This window comes from Liolophura sinensis, chromosome 3 (assembly GCF_032854445.1).
Source record: "Liolophura sinensis isolate JHLJ2023 chromosome 3, CUHK_Ljap_v2, whole genome shotgun sequence".
NCBI classification, from domain to species: domain Eukaryota; kingdom Metazoa; phylum Mollusca; class Polyplacophora; order Chitonida; family Chitonidae; genus Liolophura; species Liolophura sinensis.
In genome coordinates this window covers 9,471,455-9,496,704 of record NC_088297.1, presented here as the reverse complement: position 1 = coordinate 9,496,704, position 25,250 = coordinate 9,471,455, and the positions used below count along the sequence as shown (strand labels likewise).

At 39.5% G+C, this 25,250-nt stretch overlaps 1 protein-coding gene across 2 annotated transcripts; it reads left to right on the top strand.

Annotated features, from left to right (window-relative positions):
- On the top strand, positions 1–24,752 carry LOC135463872 (uncharacterized). Of its 2 annotated transcripts, XM_064741328.1 has the most exons (4): positions 1–197; positions 1,469–2,065; positions 21,530–21,921; positions 23,757–24,752. In XM_064741328.1, the coding sequence occupies exons 1-4, from the start codon at positions 53–55 to the stop codon at positions 23,847–23,849; spliced, it is 1,227 nt and encodes a 408-aa protein (XP_064597398.1). In that variant the 5' UTR covers positions 1–52; the 3' UTR covers positions 23,850–24,752. The 2 variants fall into 2 exon arrangements, with proteins under 2 accessions (XP_064597398.1, XP_064597399.1); XM_064741329.1 differs by lacking the exons at positions 21,530–21,921; positions 23,757–24,752 and adding an exon at positions 13,274–14,691.
- Positions 24,753–25,250: the final 498 nt, after the last annotated feature.

Below are 25,250 nucleotides of genomic sequence, written 5' to 3'. Positions count from 1 at the left end.
TAAAGGTGAACTGTGCCCCTTGTCTTGGCTGTTCAATGGTGTTTTGTAAAACATGGGTGTGACACTGGAGAGAGTACAGAACAAGTTTGCCTGCATTATTGGAGAACTCTGCAGTGAGCCAGTCATCTTGTCCAAATTTGCAATATGGCTGGACCTGAGACTGGCAGAGTACAAGGCCAAGGGAGCCATATCCTTAGGTGAGATGGTAAATCTGTTGTACATGCTGTATGAGCATTAACCCACCCTCCTCCACATGATGTAAAAGAGTTCTGTGATGTAAAGAGAATGGATTGGATTGATTTCTTCCATAAACTGAACTCTGCACGGTCACATAATTTGATAAATAGTAAAATTCTAAATTGTCAATTATTGTGTTGAGCAGGAATCAAATTAATAAGTAAATAATATACTATTGCCTAAGATTTACCCGAAAAAAAACCCCCACAAAAAACATTTTTAAAGGCAAATAAAAGTTTTTGTTCTGGTATTATTACATCTAGTAATATCACATTTTTTCACGCCCATCCGCAAGTTGCTGGCAAACCTTCCCACGTACAGCCTGAAAGGAAGCCAGCATGAACTGGACTTGAACTCACAGCGATATGACACAAAAAGATACAGTGACATGTTATTGTGCAATATTTTAATTATTTTTCTTTCTTGAAAATCATTACAAGGGTTGAATTCCAAATCCAAAACACAGCATTAATTATGTTCCTAATACATGTAAATGTATATTATTTCTGCTACAGTATGACCAGATCATAATGATATACCTCAGGGGGCCTCTGTGGCTCAGTTGGTTAGCGCACTAGCACAGCATGATGACCCAGGAGTCTCTCACCGATGTGGTCGCTGTGAGTTCAAGTCCAGTTCATGCTGGCTTCCTCTTCGGTCATACGTGGGAAGGTCCGCCAACAACCTGGGAATGGTCGTGGGTTTCCCCCGGGCTCTGCCCGGTTTCCACCATAATGATGACCGCCGTCGTATAAGTGAAATATTCTTGAGTAAGGCGTAAAACACCAATCAAATTAAATAAATAAATAATGATATATCTTACATGTACATGGATGTGGATCAGAGCATCTGTGTAGGAAGGCTGAGGAAGATGTTCACATCATACGCAGATGTGTGTACCACGATCCGACCATCAGCGTCATATTGTTTTATGAGTTACACAATGATGGAAACATAAGCTCATCCAATTGTCTAAAATTTCGTGTTGTTTGACACTCAGCGTGTTTGTACACTTGGAATAAAAATTTAGTTACGTATATCAGAATATGTTGGTACCTACAATATTAGGAACGGTTGGAGTTCCTAGTATCCTGTCTAGGATGATAAGAATGATGATTCACCATTGAATCAATGAGTGATAATGGCTTAACGCCACATCAGCAATTTTCTAGACGTATCATGCCGAACTATATGCATTGATGTGAATGTTTCTCTTATATGTATGTTACAGATTGCTCAGGGGAGAACCCCGACCCAGTTTGGTTGAAAGGTCATGAAAAAGATGTCCCTGTGTGCGAGAGTTCACAGGATTATCACTACAACCCTTCCCCGCCCCAATCCCACACCGAACCCAGTGTACACAGATCTCGTCAACGCTTCACATCTAGTCTCACGGAATCACCAGAGGATTCATCATTCCCAGCAAAAACTGTGTGCAAAAAAGAGAATGACAGTGACATTGAGTGCGTCTTCCCAGTCAGCTTGCACCGTAGTCAGGATCACAAGCGCTCAATCACTGAAACGCATCCCAACTCCTCACCGTCCAAATTTCGACGTTTTGTGGAAGATATCACAGAAAATACAGTAGACCCAGCACTGCCTTCTTCTTCATTTAATACCACAGATACTCATGCTGATTTTGACCAGTCAAATGGCCCTGACGAGGGCTTTTTGTCCTCTGTATTCTCATCAAACCAAAGCAGTATGTTGTTACAGTCAGGGGCAGATAACTCATTAACATTTTCACCTCAGGCGGGAGATAACTCCTTGCAGCAGACTTTAGCTCTCCAGTCTAAGACAGAAGACTTTTCACTGAGCCATGACACAGGTGAGTCTTATCAGTCTGTCTTGATTGATCTGCAGCGTATTCCACAAAAGTAGTTGCAATTTGCACCTTGTATGTGTACAGTCGCATTATCATAGACAAACCAGTCGAACTGGCATGCCTGACTCTTGTAAGAACACAGATAGTATAGTTCAGTTTAGACCATTAAAAACATGGAGGAGCTAGACTGATTCTTCAATAGGCTCATAGGAAAAAATAAAGTATTGGAAGGTACATGTATGTATCATTTTGTTTTGCGGCTTGTCAAAAATCTTGAATACAACTAGTAATTTACAAAGTATATTTAGTTATACAGTTATATAGTATATTTATTTGACTGATGTTTCAAACTGTACTCAAGAATATTCACTTATATGACGGCGACCAACATCATTGTGGGAGGAAACCGGGCAGAGCCCGTGGGAAACCATCAACAGGTTTGAGTAATATATATGAGCTCATTTAGTACCAATCATTTTCTGAAATGACAACAGTTCATGCATGTACATGTATGTATATATATATATGCAAGCACTCTATATAGATGGCCATTTCTCAGTTGATTTAACTCTATTCACAAATGACTTTATTTGCCCCAATTTTCATTCTTCTTCGTCTTTGCTCAATTCACTGTGTTCTGCCTTGAATGTACATGTACATTACATAAAAACAATAATAACACATCTGTTTTAAGCAGAGTTTAGAGCTAGGCCAATGACATTTACAAAGTCACACAATGGCTGCTCCCATAACTTGCCAAACCTCAAATTTGATCGTCTTTATGTGGCTTTAAAATGCGTTTGTTCTGGATTGTGGATGTAGTTTGTATTTTAAGCTATGAAAATTTCCTGTACCAAACTATAACAGTAACTGTTATTTTCCTTTTATAAGTTTTCACATCTTTAGACTTGAACATACATGTTTTAACCCAGTGCTTATTAAATGCAAACAGTGAAGGGCTGTAGAAGAAACACTGTAATATAATGCTGTATCTGCGACTACTTTGTGGAATAGGCTGTCGGGCCTGTTTGGTACTTTCACTCTTCAACCTTTTCATACAGGCAGCTTTTATTTATTATTTTTTTTGTTGAAAATTTAATGTGCATATCATTATTTACATGTTTATTGGAGTACATTAAAGTTTGATAGGAGTGTATGAATTCGACTTTTACATGTAAGGACAGTGTTGGTGAAGAAAAGGTTGAGGAGTTGTGGTACACGGAATGTCAGTGTATGTACTCATGCGTGTCGAACAGTGACTACATGTACGTGTACATATACATATGTTATGATACACATGTGTGTATTGTCAGGATGGTGCACAATATATTTCTGTTCACATCATGTAAATATTATTGACTTTCTTTTAATGCTAATATACAGTTGTATGCATTGCTACTAGCCTGGCACGTACGTATGTATATGTAAATTTACTTTCGCTGCCTGTTATTTTATGATTAGTTTTATTTAAAGGCAGGGCCTTATTTAGAAAAAAAATTAAAGGACTTGGTCACAATCATGAACGGCTGCACTTGTTGTTCAAACCCCGGCCTTGCACAGGGAATTTCTAGACCTCACTTCTCCTGAGATCTTGGTGACAATAAGCGATCAACAACATTTCTGGGAGTTTTCCACAGTCATGTTTTTTGAAGACCACTTGACTTCCACTGATACATCTGTGCACATCTGTGTGTCACATGTGAAACTTCGTCAGGGACTTGTGTCGGGCGTTTACTCTGGGCACTCTTGTTTTCGCCACTCAGAGAACCGAGGCGCACTGTCCGTAAACATTAACAAGGGAAAACTTGTTGAGTAAGACACAGGAAAGAATCAGTCAAATAAATAAATAAATACATTTTATGACAACAAACCTTGTTTTTGTAAATCATCATGCACTCGTTGGCTTCTTAGTTTAACAACAGCTTGATGTAGTTTGGGTGCTAAAACATTTTTGAACCCAAAAACCTTATTTTTTAGGCCCTGGAAACATGTATGAAAAGTTTCTCTACCTTTTTGTTTGTAACACCAAAATCAACCTGTACATCTTGGCTAGCAAAAGAGTTAGATGAGAGAAAAGTGATTTATCTGGTTTTGTGAGTAGTTATGTTACAGTGGCTTTTGACCTATGATCCGGTGTTTGACGGCTCAACCTTCTAACATCTTGGTGAATTTGAAACCTTTTTTGTAAGGGATCATGATTGTTTTTCAAGCAGTGCTAAGAACACTTCACCTTCACTGTTTTAGTGACCAATTCGGTGGACAAAGGGTTACAGTATTGTACTGTATGAAACAGTGAAGTTTTTGAACTGTATGGCTCAGCGAAGTATTGCACTGTATGACACAGTGAAGCATTGTACTGTATGGCACAGCAAAGTATTGTACTGTATGATGCAGTGAAGCCTTGTACTGTATGGTGCAGTGAAGTATTGTACTGTATGGCACAGTGAAGTATCGTACTGTATGGCACAGTGAAGTATTGTACTGTATGATACAGTGAAGTATTGTACTTTATGGCACAGCAAAGTATTGTACTGTATGATGCAGTGAAGCCTTGTACTGTATGATGCAGTGAAGTATTTTACTGTATGGCACAGTGAAGTATTGTACTGTATGGCACAACAAGGTATTGTACTGTATGGCACAGTGAAGTATTGTACTGTATGATGCAGTGAAGCCTTGTACTGTATGGCACAGTGAAGTATTGTACTGTAAGGCACAGTGAAGTATTGTACTGTATGGCACAGCAAAGTATTGTACTGTATGATACAGTGAAGTATTGTACTGTATGGCACAGTGAAGTATTGTACTCTGTGACACAACGTTTGTAGACTGTGTAAACATGTACATATAAGAGTAACAAAGCTGAGATTTTGTCAGGTGTTACTGTGATATGGATACATATACAAGTACAAATACAACTACAACCTGTGCACATAACAACCTGATAAGGGCATTGTCAGGCATCAAATCCCATCCCACCAACTGTTCAGGTGTAAATAACATACGTTTATTTATTTATTTGATTGGTGTTTTACGCCGTACTGAAGAATATTTCACTTATACGACGGCGGCCAGCATTATGGTGGGAGGAAACCGGGCAGAGCCCGGGGGGAACCCACAACCATCCGCAGGTTCCTTTCAGACCTTCCCCCGTACGGCCGGAGAGAAAGCCAGCATGAGCTGGACTTGAACTCACAGTGACCTCATTGGTGTGAGGTTCCTAGGTCACAACCTGCTCTTTGTGTCATACCAGACTGTAAGGTCGTTGGTTCAAAACCTAGAGAGGTTTCAGCTACATTTTAGTACTACAGAGAATGTCCACCTACTGTTCAGGTGTAAATAACATACAGAAACTTTGCCAGCCAGTTTTCAGAAAGTTATTACAGCTGTAGCACACCTGATATACGGGTGTAAAAGTACCTGTTTTTTCCCATTCAAAAAAAAAAATGCTTAGAGTGCATTGGCCTGGCTGCCAATCTGACTGGCAGTGTAAATGCTCATTTTGTACATGTTTGTTCAATGAGAAAATTTCGCTAGAACAAAGGTACAAATTAATTTGTTCATGAGATGTGGTATGAAAAAGGCCAATTCATCCTACTTTAATACATATGTATTCAGTATCATGTATTCTTTAATTTTTTGAAAATGAAGGGCACTGATTTTGTGATAAGATCAGGGGTAAGTAACTGAATAGCTTATTATGGTCCAAAGAGCCTGACTTAATAATGTGGTCATTACTGAAATAATTACTCACAATTACCAATTGTCATGTGGGCAGTGATTTAATGTTATAAGGTGAGGTTCAAATGCCACTGCCAGTGATGTTACTGGTTTTGTAGCTGGGTTAAATTCAGCAGGAGGTACAGTGTACATATATATGTATATATATATATATATATATATGTATTGTACTAAATGGGGTTGGTGGTTGCGCAGTAACGTAAGGTGGAAGTTTAAGATTGGATTTTAGTTTTTCCTGCCTTTACTGTATACAGCATACATGTTGGTGATCCTGTATGTATGCAGGCATGTACTTATCCCACATCAGATCAGATAAAATACACATTTTCATTGGATAGCAACAGTAATGTGTGAAGTAAGTGTATATATTTGCTTTTCCTGCAACTGGCACCATACTTGTTCGTATCCGTTGAGTAGGGTATCTTTCCTTGTTTGGTTATGAAAACAGACCTGAAAACATTGCTGAAGCCATTGGCCCATCCGTGAGCCTTGTGGCCTCATTGCTGGGTCTTCTGTAGGATAAGTGAGGGTTACTGACACCATATAATTTCATATCCTCTAACTGAATAACCGTCTAACTAATAGGATTTTTTGGAGACCACTTGCCTTGAACCAATGATATTATATGGCCATGTCAGCATGTTGATTTACCCCAAGGATTCCTAGATCCCTGCAACAGCGGAGCAAAAAGCATAAAATCAAAATGCTAAGAAAGAGATTGTTACTGCTGTGGCACTAAAATACACTTCATCTTCACTGAATTTTATGAGATAACTGATATTCATGAAGCAGGACAGGTGGAAAATCCTTTACTTTTCGCTAATGTTATTTAGTTTTAGAGGGATTGCCTCGCCCGTAGGAGATGTTGCAGATTACTCAACCTTTGAATGCTTTTTTTTCTTTGAATTTTTTTAGTTCAAGTGTTTGCACACCTGAAAAATAATTAAATCTGGACATTGGTATATTCCGAAGGAAACACAAATGTTTTCTCTGGTAATTTCAACATTTTAAGGTAGTTTGGGTTGATTTTACAGAATGGAAATATTTCCAAAATTTTCTGTGGGCGAATAATGATAATTCTGATGAAGAAAGTCACATGTGACGTCATATTACTTAGATGTGGCTTGAAAAGACAACCATACGTCAGCCTACTTTTAGCTCTTTCTGTTGGGCATCAACAAGTTTAAAACACAAATAAACCAAAAAGTTTTGGGTATCGAGGTTTGCAGGTCGCTTTGAATGACACCGAAATTATCGTTTATGTTCATTTTAATTGAAAATATAGCCATTTTCAGACTTTAAGGGGACAGTTTGTCTTGTACCTTGTATAGACAAACTATATATATATATATATATATATATATATATATATATATATATATATATATATATGCTATCCAAAAGCAAAATATTGTAAATTATAACTATTTTTAGGAAAGTGTACCAGTTGACCTGGAGTCCTTTGCCATTTTGAGAAGTCATGGGAAGGACTTTTGACGCTGATTACTGCTCAGCCGCGTCTCTTGCTGGAGCGACTGGAAATGTAGATAGTACAGGCATGGTTCTTTCTTTTGGGAGCAGTGGCAGCCATCCGGCCGAGTTCCGAGACCGCAGCATTTTTTGGAGAAGGGTAAGGCGGCGTATTGTTGATCCGAAAGGGAAGAGTGAGAGTACAGTATGGCACATGACTGGCGTAGTGGGCAGCTTTGAGTATTGACTTCAAACGACGCACAAGGGAATCACGTCACAACGAGAATATTCTACCCGTGGAACTGAACATATACCTTGCCCAGTTTCTCTACGTCGTGAAAATAAAATGCGGCAGCGATTACGAAAGATATGCTTTGTCTTCACTGAAATCGTGTTTGAGCAGGTTTTTGAAGGGGTGGGGGTGGGGGGTTATGACTTCACCGTTATTATGAACCAAGACGTCAAAGGTTGCCAAGGCAGAAAAAAAGTTATGTTGTACTTCCTCTTCCTGCAGGTTGAATTCGTAATAAAAATAGTAGTTTTAGTCGTCTGTGAAAGAGTGTTTGTTTTTTAGAATATACCCTAGCTCATTTAGATTACCTGTCTTATTTCAGCTCAGTTCCGACTCGTTGAATTGTCCCATTAAATCAGGAGGCCAAGTATGATTTTCAAGTTTTTTTATGATTTAAAGCACCAGTCAAACCAACAAATAAACAAAGAAGCATTTTGGAAATTATATTATGTTCGTAATACATCTCTACCATACCGGCACAGGCTCTAAAGTCCACAAGCAGAATTAAAATGACGATATTGTCCGAAATGGACAATAAGACCCAAAACTGAAAGTTAATCTGTAATCAGTGTTGGTAGATCCATGTGCCAAATTACTGTTCATAAGAACGAAATATTTTGAAATGAAAGGGGTGGGAAAAATTTAATATGACAAACCATTTATTAAAAAAAATCTCTACAAATTTGTCGATGTCCTGAACGGCCATAATAGTTTTGAAAGTGGATAATCTTAATCTCTGACTGCAACCTGCGGATGGTCATGTGTTTCTCCCGGACTCCGCCCGGTTTCCTCCCAACATAATGTTGTCTGCCGTCGTATAAGTGAAATATTCTTGAGTACGGCGTAAAACACCAATCAAATAAATAAATAATCTCGAACTTACCGTAGTGAAGCCCTGTAGCAAGTTTAGAATCGGGAAAATCTCTAACTTACCGTAGTAAAGCCTTGTAGCAACTTTAGAATCCCGGAAAACTGTTCTGTGACAGTTGACGCAATAAAGCTATAGTTCCCTCCGGGACTTGTGTAGTATTCATGAAAAACAAAGTGTTCCATTTTTTTTCAGATCTTATTTACGAAAACTGCTGCAGCCAACACAAACAAAGGAATAGCTCTGATTTTAAAGTGTTTAACAGGGTGCTTGGTGTTTTACGCCGTACTCAAGATGTTAAGCAAGGAAGTTGTTTCAGTGTTTATTTGCCTTATATACTATAGCCCTTAGTTGGAACCTTGAGTTCCGTTAAGAAGAGAAAATGTTCTGTTTAGTAACAGTGTGCTTATCGTATACTATATGTGCATATTAAAGCAGCTGGAGTTTGTTATATATGTGCGACATGTTATAAACACAGTTTTGAAAAAAAAAGTCCTGAAGGATCTCTCGCTCGCTGAGACCACTGAGGCCTTCCCACCTGCTACAGTCAGTGCACCCTTAATGCATCAGTGTGGTCAGATCTAACACTGCGAATACAGCGCTTCCTGATTTGGCTGTAGTCTGAAGCCAAGGAGATTGATTTTTCCTACTAGCTCTGCTTAGTAGCCCTCACATGAAAACACAATCCATTTGGACTTAGGTATAGCTGTTGTGGTTCCCTGTGGGTGGGTCAGTCTGATATTTTGCCGTCACAGATGCCCAGATACCCTCCTGGCGCTTCACTTCTTCAAAGCGGCGGTAAACATTTTTTAAATACGTATTGTGAAACATACGCAGTGACGTTGACTGGTTCTTCATGTAAGGTATACGACATCAACTTTCGTTTCGGTTGCATTGTGTGAACATGTTGGGAAATGCCTTCGTTCAAGAACATTTTATAAAAAACTTTTGGGTATAATTTTGTATGGCGCTTAGACGAAGGATTGGCTATTTTTAAGACAAATACAAAAGACTGTAGGATAAAGAGTGAAACCAGAACAGCGACTACCGTGTAGTAATTGGCAAATATTCGCACGTATACACATTAATTGAAATAGGGCCACATCATCTTGTTTCCTGGTTGCTTAGTGATTGTGACTCACATGAAGCGTGGTTTCATTGGCTCTGCCGATCCTTCTTTGAAGACTTTCTCCACGGCAAAAAGCACTGTGGAATTGAAACCTCTGATTGGCACTGTTCACATAGACAGTTAGTTGCCATTACAATAAACAATATATTTCTTGTTTTGAAGACCAGTTTCTCTTATCATCGTTGGCTACATTTTTTGTTCAGCTTTCTCCGTTCATGCTCATAACCGCGTGCTAAATGCCAATAATTTTGCCTGTGGCTCGTGTGAACTAGTCCTTATTCCTAGCTGTCCTGGACTTCAGTGCTTGTCTTTTTTACATCATGCACAGTGTGCACCAAAGAACGATCGCTTTGTTCTGGTTGTTATGTGTATTTGGTTTGGTTCCCACCTCGCCGGGGTACGATTGCAGTATTCATTCATTCTGATTTGCTCCGGTCTGTTCAAATCGACTGCAACAGCAACAGCCAAGGTGAATGTCGATTGCGAATCCGAATGACGGACAACGTTGTTTTATGGCTATGTTCGTGCTGCTCTCAAAACATGGGACCTTAAACACTGCCCTGGCTTTTGTCATTTCAGTTAATCGTGGCGGTTCCTGTGATTCGATGAGGAGTTCGTACGCGCTCTGTAGGTCCCAGACAAAGCGCTCTCATCTACAGGTTGTGCGCTCCCGGATAGTGGACAAGGCCTCAAAGTCGCGGTCGACCATTATGCACATAGCTCAGGCGGTGTTGTGGGTGGAGCGGTGGTACCACCAAAGACAGTCCGACACAAGGAAGGTGGAAACACTACCGCCAGAGGTTCTGGACGAGTACCTTTCTGACTTCTTCACGCATTTCCGCAAACATGACGGTACTCCATATGACCCTCGCTCTCTGTCCAGTTTTCGCTCATATCTTGCTCGATATCTGAAGGACTATAATTATCCTGAGTCTATCGCCTGCTCGCCGAGATTTGCTAGAAGTCAGCAAGCATTCGCGATTTCTAAAAGGATGCACTTGTGTGGCCCTGAGGACATGTGATTTTAAAATGTAGCTTTGTTTGGTTTTGGTCTAATGTTTGCTGCAAAAGATGATGTGGAGCAAGCAATTCCAAGGCGGCTCAGGTGCACAGACTCGGAGGCTGTAATTTTCTATCGTGGCATATCTGTAGTGTGAAAAAAGGTCATCTGATAGTTTCATTGGGATTAGGCATAACACCTCCTCTTTCAGTTATTGCCACACCAAAAAACTAAACGGAAACAGTGATCAGAGTAATCTGACAAGCTTGAAATGATGTAGAAAATGACAATGGAGGGAAAGCCACCCACTATGTAACGATATGACTTCAATTCCACCGAACATCGTGAAGAAACATTGAAAACATGGAGTAACGCATTTGAAAAAAAATTTTCGCAGTTTTACAATATGGCCGTGAACTCACTGGCCAGGTGGTGTAGTTTCCCACGTGTTTTAGCAACTGTCATTCATCCATAACTCTTCAGCTGCTGACATTAAGTCAGCTATGGTTGACTATGTGACTAAACACGGAGCATTTATACGGACCGGTGTTCAATCCCGAGCAGGACTTAATGCGACTCAGCACTTTCACATGTGGAGCTAATGCAGTGGAAGGGAATAGGCAAGTTTTAGTTGACCCTGTGATGGTAAACATGTATTGTACTGTCTCTTGCCCTGGGCTGGTAGCCCTTTAAAGACTGTACATCGGCATTGGGACTGGTCAGCATTTTTTCTACTATTTTAGAACAGCCCAAATAATTATCTTTCACCAAATAACTCCTATATATGTACACCAGTTACGGTTCAAAATCGGTACTAGAGTTCCTGACATTTATAAAGGTGGACGCTTTAAATTTTTTTCAAACTTCAGAATTTTTTTAACACTGTGTAGATAAATAGTACAGGTAGGACTGTGATAATTACTGAAAGGCAATAATCTCTGATATAGCCTCTTTATTAAAGAAAACTGTGGTGAAGTGCCGGAAAGAGTTTTTAAAATCCCGTTACCCCACCGAAAAAGCCAGTTAAATGAAAAGAGACAAATACAAAACGCGTTTTCTTACTGATAGTGATGCTGTAAATAAAGGCTTGAAAGCCGTGCATTAGTCTATAATGAAAGATATATTAACTATACACTGTTCCGATACGTTATAAAAAGTTCAATATTTTTTGTATTTTTAGCAGTTTTTAGATGGTTTTTAAGAAACGTTTAGGCTATATGTGCTTTTTACTTGTAGTTCCAATATTCAGTGTTGCCATTTTTATATCGAAAACCATGCTATTCGCTGATTCAAACATGTTATCGCTACGATATGACTGAACTATTGCCGATGTGAGGTTAATTCTACCGCGCTGTTAGTTGCAGGCCGTGTACAAATATACATATTAAATACAGATGACCTTTCAAACAACATTGAGTGTGTCACGCAACACACCGGCCGGCACGTTTACCTCCCCGATTAATATCGTTTCATGCTGTTTACATCTACAAATAAAAGAATTTGAGTTTACTTGTAAAGTTTGCTTCCTGATTTAATATAAGGGTGAACGGTTGTGAACATGTCTACAATGTTCCCCACAGAATATCCAAGAATATATATATATATATATATATATATATATATATATATATATATATATATATATATCGACAGACAGTATGTTTGAGCTCTCACTGGTCCATTCAACAACAACGTTGCTGCCTATGCAGGACGTTGATTTAGGTTTGTTGTTTGAATTCATCGCGCGCGGAGAACTCCAGAATAGAATTATGTCTGCTTTAACTTTAAATTTAAATGGGTCGTTTGGAACACTGACATCATGATGTCAGCTTTAAGTTAATAATTTTGATGAGCTCTTGTTTTTGAAAAAAATCAAATTTGGGGCTTCTTATGCCCGATTATAACAGTTTTCAATAAAGCTTTTCAATCCGGCTTTTTGAACTCTCTTTTAAGTACTTGGCGAATGGCGTTCGTTTTCTGTACCAGCTTTGCGTATGTAGGCTCCTCCACCCATAGTCCTGCCTTTCGCTATGAAATATTCTTGAGAGTCCACTGTGTTAAACCTCATTGGTTTTGATAACATTTGAACAATGCCCCCTCTTGATGGATACATGCTTGACGCATAAGGCCTTTTTTTAGAAACACTGACAATACTTTATCAACTAGCGTAGAAATTGCGTTGTTTATATACTAGTATATCAGTGTAATTAACTTCCAGCCTGGTAGATTTGTGGAATATGTTGTAGAAAACCTTACCTTTTTTCCTCACAGCGTACATTTGTATAAGTGTGGCGATCAGCGTATGCTTTCGTTTAGCCGTGTGTCTTCTAATTATTACATCTCATCTCTTCACCGCCAAGAATTTTTCTGTTAGTAATTTTGGTAGTGCCTAAGCATTACTACAACGTTGAGATGTACATTTTTTGTTTTTACATAGGCTTTTTTATAGCCTTTATGTTGTTTCGTTGTGAGCCTGATGTGAAATCTCACCCATATTGTTTGAAAGTTTTACACAGTTACACGTCTATTGTCATGCATCATGTCAATATATATATATATATATATATATATATATATATATATATATATATACACACACACACGTCCATGTCTTTAGACTAATTAATTGAGCTTCTCTGATGAAGCATTAAAACTCTTGTAATTGAAACTACGTCCCACTTTTTAAAACCGGAAACAACTTCTGTTTTCAGGCGGTCGAAGTAACCAACTCAAATGCAGTGTTTGCCATCGGGTGTTCTCAAGTCGCAGTACTTTGAGGCGTCACCGAACTCTGCACGATCCGAGCTCTAGACGTCACACGTGCAAGCTGTGCCCGGCCAGATTCCGACGCCTGGAGCATCTGAGAAACCATCAGAGGCGAATACATCCGGTCTACTGGGGACAGGTTGTCAGTAACGCCTTAGCCCGTGTTCCGGGCGAAACCGCGGACGCTCAGTGAAACAGTACTGTAAGAGCACAAGAAAAGCCTTAACAGATCGTTTGTACATACATGTACGGTCGTTGATAAACTACGATTAAAAGAGTTCTGAAGCCTTAACAGATCGACTGCATAAGTACCAGATCAAAACATGGATGTACACTGAAGACAACGGTTGCGAGAAAACAATCGGCCTCAACACATTTTCCGTAATTGACGAAAACGTTGGTGCTTATTAAGAAATATGAGTAATAGAAAGCATTGAGACACTGTCTGTACCAGAGGAAAAAGTGGACGCTCATTAAAAATTATGAGTACAAGAAAAGCCTTAATAAATTGTCTGTAAAAGTCCCAGATTACAACGTGGGCAGTCATTGAAAACTACATGATTACCAGAAGTCTTAACACATTTTTTCTCTACCTTACGAAAACGTTAGTTTGAACTACTTATCTTGAGTCCAAGAAAAGTGTCAATACGTCTTCCACTGACGAGAGCATTGACGCTTATCGAAAACTAAGCCTGCAAGAAACCTCGTGATTTTGAGAGGAAAAAGTTGACAGCATGATAACTTGGTGACAGGTTTCATGAAAATCGAGGTTAGTCCAAATTTTTCTCAATTATAAAGAAAATGAAACTCATTCCAGGCAAGCAATAACAACATAAGTTCCAGAAGAAAAAGACGGAGAGTGTGTGATTTTGTAAATGTGGATCGGGGACAACTGTGTGCTTAGCTGTGCGGTGTGTTCAGCCTGATAAGACTAGATCTATGTAAAGACTAGATCTATGTAAAGACTCATACGAAGTGTTCACAAGACATTTAGCGATGCCAGACAGAACAGGAATGGTGACGCGGACGACGTGGGGAACCATGTCCAATGCTACCCTATTCAACCTGTTCTCCAGTTTAAAAGAGTTGCGCATAACAGTTTTGGTCTAAGGTGAACACAGTCATAATATGATCATAATCATAAAACCTAGTCATAATATTATAAGTGACTGTGGAAGAGTATGTGCACAGTAGTATTGATGTACCATAATGCAACGTTTCTGCATAGTCTGTTTATTAAATTTGAAATATTTATTTAAGATTCTCAGTTTATGCCTTCTACATTTGTGTTGAATTTTATGTTCGAAATTTGTCTATTGTTGAGGTGTAATGTTGTATTGTTGTGTTAAGAATATAAATATAATACCCCTATTTGAATTTTTTGAACTTTCTTGTCGTCTGAGCCTTCTTGGGAATGGCCCTAGATCATTGGACATGTTTACATAAAATATTAAATGAACTTGACCGTCATTAAGCTGGACCTTTAAATGTAAATTGCACGTAGAAGGTTAACGGTGAATGATGATTGCAAACCAGTGTCATAGATACTGGCTTATTGTGCGATATACCGTTTCGGTGGCTGTTAGTTAGAGCGTCCCCCTCGAAGTCGGGAGACCCCGGGATCAAACCGGGTCGAGTCATACCAAAGACTTACGTTACTTACGTGAAGATAATGTGACTGGGTGGGGTTTCATATCTGGTGTCTTCGGCATGGTGCGTCGGTGGCGACAGCACTTTGGTGGCATAGACTCGCCCTGCCACAAGGAGACAGAATATATGTACACACACCTAACTCGTGGTCATATAACTGAAAAATTGTTAAGTTCGGCGTTGAACCCCAAGTATGCATACATACATGCATACCATAGGCTATTAATCTATGCTGAAGTCGCAAGTGTAGCTTGCTTTTCAGTCTGGGGATTACTGTGTTTGAATGGTGGCAGTGAGCGACCCACGGTGCACCCTCGTGTAGTCGTGCAGTCGTGCATGAAGTTTGCTGCAGACTACTCGTCTTCCATCAATATGATGTTTGTCACAGCTGGAAAGATTTGCAAGTATAGCTAATACAAGGTCGGTGGTTTTATCCGCACACGCACTGTGTGATATCGTAGCAGTGAAAAATTCCTGAGCACATGGCGTTAAATAGAAAATGAAATGGATGTGGTCTTGAAATATACCTACACGAGAGTCTCTAGGGCCTTATAAATAAGTTCGGTGTAAGCTTTTGCTTTTTCACTATGTAGGTATCAAATACCAAAATTTTAAACAATGACGTGGAACTGACTTTGGCTCTATACAGAATGAAGCTGTGCCTCACGTAATGTCCTTCCATTGTCTTAATCCAGTATCGAGCCAGTTTTGAAAAGGTACGATACAATTCAAGATATCTCGGCAAAGTAGGCCAATCAAATTAAATCAGATCAGAGTCGTAAGTTTGGGTGTTTTTTTTATTGCAAAAATGTGGAGGGAATTTGCGCAGGTGTCCAGGTTTTAGGTAGAAATTTCCTCACTTAAAACCGCAACTGGACTAACTGATGTCAAGCGCTAGACCTCCATGGCCTGGTGGTTAGACTACTATAGCATAGTGACCCAGGAGCATCTCGCCAGTATGGTCGCTGTGAGTTACAGGTCCAGTTTATGCTGGCTTTCTCACCTGTCGCCTGTTAGCAACCTGCGGATGGTCTTAGGTTTCTTCCCATCATCATGCTGGCCACCGCCGTATAAGTGAAATATTCTTGAGTACGGCGTAAAACAAAAATCAGACAAATAGGTTATGTGTTACTGGCATCTATGGCCCAAAATCTTATCATATATATGAAGTCACAGTTAAGCTAACCCGTTGCTAGTGTCCCTTGAAGATGTGACTGTTTCATTCATTCATACTAGAGTTGAAATCTGGTCTACAGTAGCCAGTCCATGCAGCAGTTCCTAATTGTCATCGAAATCCGCAAAAGTATTTGGGATCTGTTGAATGGCTTTCTAGAATTGTCCTTGAAAAATGGTTTATTTTGGGGTGATCTTGAAGTATATACTTAGAACTGTGTTATGTTATAAATGAACCGATAAATAAGTTACCAAATTAGTACTCATTTATCTCAGCATGAAGGTTTGTGTGGTTCTTGAAGGTGCTGGAAAATATAGGATATTAGGTCCTTGAAAGTGCTGGAAAATACAGCAAATAAGGTCCTTGAAAGTGCTGGAAAATATAGTATATTAGGTCCTTGAAACAAGTTAACCGTTTTCTTTCGCGGGTGGGTACCCTATTATTCTTACTTGTGGAATACGACGTTAAACCCCCAAGCACTCACTCACTCACTCATTCACTCTAACGTATTTTATTTGATGTGAATTAATACAAGCTTGAAGTACATCCAATAACCTCTGTTTTAGTTGTGAGATCGAATCTAAGTACAAACCAAGAAAAAAAGAAAAGAAATTTAGAAAGGAGTCGACTTCATCTCCCAAAATATGGAATAAAGAACGACGTGGACGAACAGTGGACAGTTTAGTTTAGTAAGTGAAAGTTGTTATTCTAGTAAGTGAAAGTTGTTATTCTAGTAAGTGAAAGTTGTTATTCTAGTAAGTGAAAGTAAGTCATTAATAAGCACCACTGCATTGTTTTCTACGTAATTCATCTTAAGCCTAAGTTATACCATAACTGAGGTAAATTGATAAGGGACCGGATTCACCGATTACGTGTGACGATTTGCCAAATATCACCTTGTCGCGCATGGATGCTCTGCTCTCTTTGCTGTCCTCTTTTGTATTATAATTCGAGAGGTTTATCCCAAGCCAGTGAAAACCATTGCACTTATTGGTGCACACGTTAAATGTGAATTCTTTCCATGAGCCCAGTTCACGAAGCTGCGAGTCCTTAATGGAACCTGTATGGCGTAACGTCCGTAGCAATATGTGTTGAAGTCCTATGTTTTCATATAGTAATTGCGCATGGCGTAGCGTTGTGATTGGTTTGTAAAATGGCCTCTGTATATACGTAACTGCGAAACATTTATGCTGTGATGAAGAAATCAAGATGCCATCTGTATAAATGTTATTGTAGTTGTTATTATGTTATTATATAGTTGTTAAATGTTATTTATTGTAGTACCCATGATTTTTTCCATTTATTTCAAAAGTCTCTGTATATGATATAGAGTTGTATATATCATATACATTTATGATATTTGTTGTACTTGAAAAGGGCAATTCAGGTTTTAATTTTTTTTATTCTCTCCCCCCTCCCCCCCCCCAAAAAAAAGAGAAACAACAATACAAACCCAAGCGCATGCACTCAACAAAATTGTCTTCTGGTTTCATATTGCCTTAAACTTTTCTTTACACTTTACTTGATCGTCTTAGGCAACGATTTTTTCGTGGACAAACGAATTTATCCCGAAAAAAGCTGTTTTCTCTTATGACATCCCAAGTCTAAATATACTGAAATACCATGTTGAGACTTTCTTAGACGCCATTACATGTCTGCTTGCAGGGCCTAGACGGAAAGTACCAACGTGCGCCATTTGCGGAGGTCAGTTTACGCGAAATTATTGCCTTAAACGTCACTTAAAGACGCACGAAGTGAAGGGCGGTGGGTATTCGTGTCCAGTGTGTGGTCGTGTGTACAACAGGAAGGATAATCTGAAGCAGCACATGAGCCGGGTTCACCCTGCTTCTGGGGACAATGCCAACAAAGCCCCAATCTCGGATCAGAACTCGCAGCCTCTGTGAAGCAATCAGACCAGTTCTTCGACAACTTAATCGTGATTCGTGAGAAGCCCCGGTAGCACGGAGAATTAAAGGAGTACAGAGCCATGCTTCTTTCCAAAGAACTGAATGTTGTATTTCCACAAAGCCTCGGTGGTTCCACAGAACCTTGATAGCTCCGAAAAAACTAGATGTATCTAAGGGAACGTCATAGTTTTACAGACCCGTGTTAATTCCACGAAGCCTTACTGGCTCCCCGTAGCTGACTTCCACAAACCCTTGGTGTCTCCACCGAATGTTAGCTCCGATGAGGCTTTGTGGTTCCACAGAACCTTTATATTTTCACGCCTCACAGAACTTTGTTAGTTCTGTAAAACCCACTTTGTTCCACAGAACCTTGATTGTAAGTTCTTGGGATACTTGGTTCTACATAAACTTGGTATTTCCATAAAACCTTGTTTTTTTCCCCCCAAACCTGCTCTGGGACTGAATATTCTGTGAAAGTGTGAGTGAAACTTATCTTTTGTGAATGAAACTTTTCATTGTTTTTGTAATAGTCATCATTAAACATTAACAAAGCTGGGTAGCTTGGTGCATTTGAAGAAGAACGCCAAGAGAACGTCTGCGCACCCAAAAGTGCTGCCCGATGGACCAATAACGTTATTCAGATGACGGCAGATGGATACCCGTGTGTCAGAAAGTCCCGACCGGTAGATTCCTTAAGTGGACATGTCCTCAGAAAAAATAAATAATGTTGATTTTCCTCTGATATTCGATACCATGGATTGGTCATCTTTGCTTTTCTCGAGATACTCTCACAGGTACAATTTTTCAATTTTCTCTGAGTTGTGGTAATTATTAAAACTTGATGCTAGTAATTTCTAACGTTTTGCAAATAATTATGAAAACAACATAAGGAATGTCTTTTTTTAAATTTGACAAATGTTTAACTGCTCAACCCAATTCAAGTATGTGTTGAACTTTTAGTTGTACCCTACAAGTGAAGTTTACCTGGGAAAGGACCTGAAAAAGGTAGAATACAATGTGGATTTAAAAGGCAATGCTTCCGAAACTTCCTATACATATGTGTATGTGTAAAATGGTGAAAGCTTCTCATTTTAGCATAAATAAACAATTTGTTGACAGGCGAAATGATTTTTGCCATGTCATATTGTACTATTCAAGTTATTTATTTGATTTACCTACTAGTAGGCTTCCAAGCAGAATGTGTTCTACTACAGAGTATGACTTCTGTACTAGGAGTCGATGGCCTTTTCATGCAACATTTCCTTGTGTGTTATGTGCAACATTTCCTTGTGTACAACATTTCCGTGATCCTGGTTGGCGCGGTTTGAGAAATCGTCACTATGGCGACAGAACAACGGCCGAGTGATTTACATTTTGGCTCACCCCGGGATTTGAACTCGGATATTTTCGTCTGAAACCCATACTCTACCAAGTGAAACAAAACCTCCCACTATATTCCCACTGCTAGTATAAGCAAGGAGATACTGTTCCCGTTGATGCGCGTGGTCCTTTGATACATATCCTGGGGTTTTAATGGTGGAGAGAATGAAAGCCCCATAGTGCTATAATGAAAGAAAGACAAACCAACAGGCTGCGCCGCGCCCTCTCAAATGAGTGAATGAGTGTGTGAGTGCTTGAGGTTTAACGTCGTACTTAACACTGTTTCAGTCATATGACGACGATGGAGTCCTTAGAGTGAATTTAAATTGCCTCCTGGTTTCAGGACGGACTTCCACCGCTCTTTTATCTAGTGCTGCTTAACTGATACTGCTTGCCGAAGGCAAATAAGCCGCGCCAACCAAGCAATTATACTGATGCGGGTCAACCAGCCGTTGCACTTCCCTTAATGCTCAACGCCAGGCAAGAAGGTTGCAACTTTTTCATTTAAGGTCTTAGATGAGACCCAACCCAGGATTGACCCTGAATCTACCGCCTCCCGAAACGGACGCTCTAGCAACTGAGCCTTCGGGACTGGTTCGCGTCCTCTCATTTAAAGTTGCCATGTACAAACTGTTAAAGTCACGGGGCTTTTTTGGCTACCACAGCAAACAAAATTCCATATAGGGGGGAAGATTTCATTAAAAGTTTAGGGGACACCATAGCCGAGTGGTTAGCGTGCTAGCGCAGATAATGAATCGGGAGGCTCTCACCAATACAGTTGATGTGATTTGAAGTCCACCTCCTTCCTCACAACATTATAAGCGAAGTATTATTGAGTTAGGCGTAACACACCCATCAAATATAAAATAATGTTAGATGTTTAACGGACGATTATGGAGTAAAAAAATGTCCATGTTTACATGTACATACATTAACAATTGCCTGTTTGCATATTCATCCGGGGAATAAGACGTTGGCAGTCTTGTTATTTGGCTTAGCAAGCTGCGTACGCAGATAAATACTGGCTGGATGTTTGTATATTTTGTTTTGAGCGGGTCGTCTTTGTCTTAATAACGTTCAAGTGAGACAGCGTTATTACAAAACTTTTAAGACAATTTTCGTCATTGGAACCTGTCTAGTACAGGGGAGTCACCATTAAAACTTGTATTTTCAGAAAGTGACGATTATTTGGGGTCATCCAAAACTTTTAAGAAAATTTTCGTTATTGGAACCTGCCTAGTACAGGGGAGTCACCATTAAAACTTGTATTTTCAGAAAGTGACGATTATTTGGGGTCATCTATGAAAACTTATAATTTCTATAGATTATTAAAGGATTTTTTTTGCAGAGGAGCGATAGTGTTTCCAGTATTTATGGAATTGTAGAGTCTTTAGGGATACTTCTAGACGTGCTACGCCATTTGAATCCAAGACAGACTGTCAGGAGTCATTTTGGGCGACAAAATTCGTACGAAACGTGCTATAGTCAAGACTACCCTTAGGATTTTTATCACCACTAAATGTGTATATTTATAAAATGGTTGTATCGTTCAACAAGTTCAAAAGCGCTCATGCTACCGTACACGTTCCAGGTGTTCGCATGCTCTTTCGATTGATACGTCACTGTTCCATTTTGATCCATTGTAAGAAAGTTCCATTGCTTGTGAAAGCGATATGAAGTTGAAAGTTTCTGCTTTTAAAATATTTTCAGTGGTTTCGAAGGCACGTGCTTGCCGAGAGTTTGAAACCTAGTTAAAAATCACTAGCTAACGTTGGAAGCTTTGTACGATGCATGTTGATGGCGTTTCAACTGAGCTTATAGCCCGGTTCCGTTCACTTGTAAGCCTGACAGCTGTATTGCATGCTATCTTCTAGTATCTACTAAACAACCAGTCACATAAATTAATGACCAACGTATGAAGGCTTTGTGACATAATCCATGTGCAGCTGATGGTTTTTGTTGAACAAAAACAGTGATGACCAAAATCTCAAGGTATTTACAGTAGTCGGGTTGTGGCCATGCCTCATGCTGTTGATCTAATCGGTGTAATTTACTAATTGGGCTATGTTTTATTACTTTATTTACTTCAGAATCCTCGGAAACCAAGCTGACAAAGTCCCCAAACACTGACCATCAGGAAACGTCCGAACCCGACACCAAAGATCAGTTGTCCGAAAAAGTCGATGCCAACAGTGGGACTCCATTACCTAGTGACGGTTCCAGAAAAGACTGGTCTACCTCACATCCCCGACAGACACCTAGCAAACTCACTCACATTTCTACCATCCCGCTACCGAAGTTCTCGAGTCGAGTGATGGCTGCAGTTAAGCACAACGCCCCCTTCATGAGTATTATGGTGCAGGAGACGGCCTACCACATACTGATGTACGTGGACATTGGCAGCAAGACGGAATACGAGGAGCTGGGCCGCAGGATGTACGCCGCTTACCCATTCATCGAAAGACCGGGAACCTTTCCATGGGTGAGAGTATAGCGACGTTGTGCTAACGCTGACAGAAAACACATAGTGCTTCTGTATTGTTTATTGGTTACAGGATTTGCGTTTTGATCGCTAGGACGAGATCCGGGTTCAGACCTCGCCATGGAAGGAGAATATGTAGATTGCCACGCTCGTACTGGGTATATTGCACTAGTGATCCCAGCCGTTTTATATTTCTTATATTTATACAGGATCCTGTAAATGTCCTGTATGTTCAGGAAAATTCATATTTTTCTATAATTTTAACTCTTTATGGCGCAAAATCATGTGCAACTAAAACGCCAACATGGACGCAGGCTATCTGATGTCCGTTCCATTCTTTGTTATTCTCCTTTTGTCTATCACTCCGTGACGTTATTTATTTTCAGTTGCCTATCACACGCTGTCAGTTACATTCTTGCCAGTGTATTCTCCACTGTCTAGCTATCACACCATGTCATTTCTGTGTTGTTCATTTTCCATTGTTTGTCAACCAGTGTCAAGCATATTCTTTGTTGTTCACCCTTTGTTTAGTTGACTGCATTCTTTTGTCATCTATTTGTCCCCTTCTCTATTATGCTATGAACGTTGCTTTTCTTGTTTCGATACTGCACTATACCTCACCCCATTTTGAATTATTTGTCCATAATTCTCCATTTGCCTTTCACCTTGTTCTTTGTTGTTTACTCTTCGTTGTCTACCGCCCTTTGCTAATTGTATTCTTTGTTTGTTGATAGTCCGTTATCTATTACCCCGTGATATTCTCATTGTCTATCATCTGATGTCCATGCAGCATTTCTTATTTTCCGTTTATTCTAACACAATTGCAGAATACTATTGATGGACCAAAAAATTTGTAACAATTGTATTGGCAATTTTTCGTGGAAATACTGATGTCGAAAGTTCCTTTTCCATCAAACTATTGGCAAAAGTGGTACAAAAGACAGGTGTCTGGTGAGTGAGACATCCGTGAAAAGAGTCTGACCTGAATATAGATGGTGTGCAATCATTTGAATGTCTTCCAGAATTGGTCCCTATAACAAAAACTTTCTCGCCTTCATGACATTCAGCTCCTTTTCATTGCTGTTCTCAATATTTGCCTTCTTGTGGAAAAAAAGGCGGGTTCCAATTTCTTTAATGAATGTTGGAGGTTATTATAATTATAAGTGCTTGGGTATTTCTTTGCTTTCTATTCCTATAAGTGCTCCTAATTTTTCCAGAAATTTACCACAGACCTCCTTTTTTGGTGTAGAATTCATCTATTTTCTGTATGTGTTTGTCCAAAGTTGACAGCGATTCCTGTAAATGGTTAACGGCGCTCTTGTGAATGTTTGCGCAGTCTAACGTCCATTGCGGACCACTTGTCTTCCACCAATTTGATGTGAACGTCACATTTGGAAAAGTTTTTCAGTGTAAATTGCCAAAGGTCGGTGGTTTATGCTAAGCACTCCGGTTCTTTGCACCCATAAATCTGACTGCCATTATGTAAGTGACCAGTTCTTGAGTGTGGCATTAAAGAGCAAGCAAGTAAATACATAAATATATTCTCTTGTTTCTCCAGTATGGCAATAATAGCGTTTCATTGAGGTAGCACTTGATGCTATAGAACCGCAGCAGTGTGAAGCAATTAAAAAACGGGGCCAACAAACACATACTTGTACAAAGCTTTTCGTTAAATGTTGTAATCAGAATAAGCAATTATGGTACAAAAAGTCCGCCATTTATTGGACTAGGCCATATATGGAACACAAAGAATATGGTTTACAACCCACATAACAATAACCGACGCATATGCTGTAGTTACCTCCAATGCTAAGTTGGTTTTTTTTTCTCTTCAGACCACATTTTGCAAGAAGCTTTCTCAGAAGATTCGTAATATCCGATGGCGCCAGCAGAAATATTCACATCAGATGTCATCATCAGACACGTAGTATGATGTGTTCGCATCGGTCATGTCTTCTCGTGTGACAACATCTGACACGTAGTATTCTGTGACGACACCAGACAGCATTATGCCACGTCCCAAATATATAAATGTGACGTCATCAGGAACAGAGAACCATATTACGCCATCAGACAAATGTACACTGTACAGAACTCTGCAATGGCAAGGAGACTTCTTTTAGCAGGCAGTTATTACGATGCACCAAATGTGTTCACCGTGAGCTACACGAACCACTTCTGTGTCATATGTTGTCAGCCAAGTTTTCTGCGCCTTGGTTAAGCAAGCCCCTGAATCTGGTGGTGGATAGTTGGGGAGTTGAACACATTTTAGTGAAACAAAAGAGGCTTCCACATCATCGGCTCGTTGGCAGGGTCACCCACTGTTTAGTGCTAAACGATTCACTCACCGCGACAGTTTGTCCGACATTAAATACAGATATCCATGACATCAGAAAGTTAGTTTAAATGACTTTCTGAGAACAGAGCGCCAGATGCAGAATTTGTGGGGACTGCATGTTCTCAGGTCAAACTATCATGTACCGGTACGGAATAATGAAAGTTTTTGAGACTACCAAATATATAAGGATTTATTTTCAATGAAGACTGTCAGATAAGGAATTTCAACAGCATTTTCTCATAGCAGACGGTCAGATAGGGAATTTCAACAGCCTTTTCTCATAGCAGACTGTCGGATAGGCAGTCTCAATGGCATTTCATCAAAGCAGACTGTCAGATGGGGAATTTCAACAGCCTTTTCTCATAGCAGACTGTCAGATAGGCAATTTTAACGGCATTTTATCATAGCAGACTGTCAGATGGGGAATTTCATCAACCTTTTCTCATAGCAGACTGTCAAATAGGTAATTTCAATGGCATTTTATCATAGCAGACTGTCAGATGGGGAATTTCATCAACCTTTTCTCATAGCAGACTGTCAGATAGGCAACTTCAACAGCAGTTTTTCATAGCAGACTGTCAGATAGGAAATTTCAGTTGCCTTTTCCCATAGCAGACTGTCCGATAGGGAATTCCCACTGCCCTTTCTCAGACTATCAGGTACATAATTTTCGGAGAGCAAATTATGTCAGAGAGTAGACCGCGTCATCTGTCTCAGCCAGTAATTTACAGGATGGTTTATATTATAATGTTCATTTCAGATCGATATCCATCAATATTATGTTCTATGATCATGTGAATCCGTTGTGTTATTTATAGCCCATAGAGTTATGAAATCTGGAAATTATTGTCATGTTTATTAGATTGTATTGCCAACAATTCGACGAATGTAATATACAGTTGATTCACAATAAAATGATTTATAATTTTGTGATATCGATATCACAATGTTGTGTTGTGTCAAACTTAGATTTCCGCTTAGTTAATGCTAA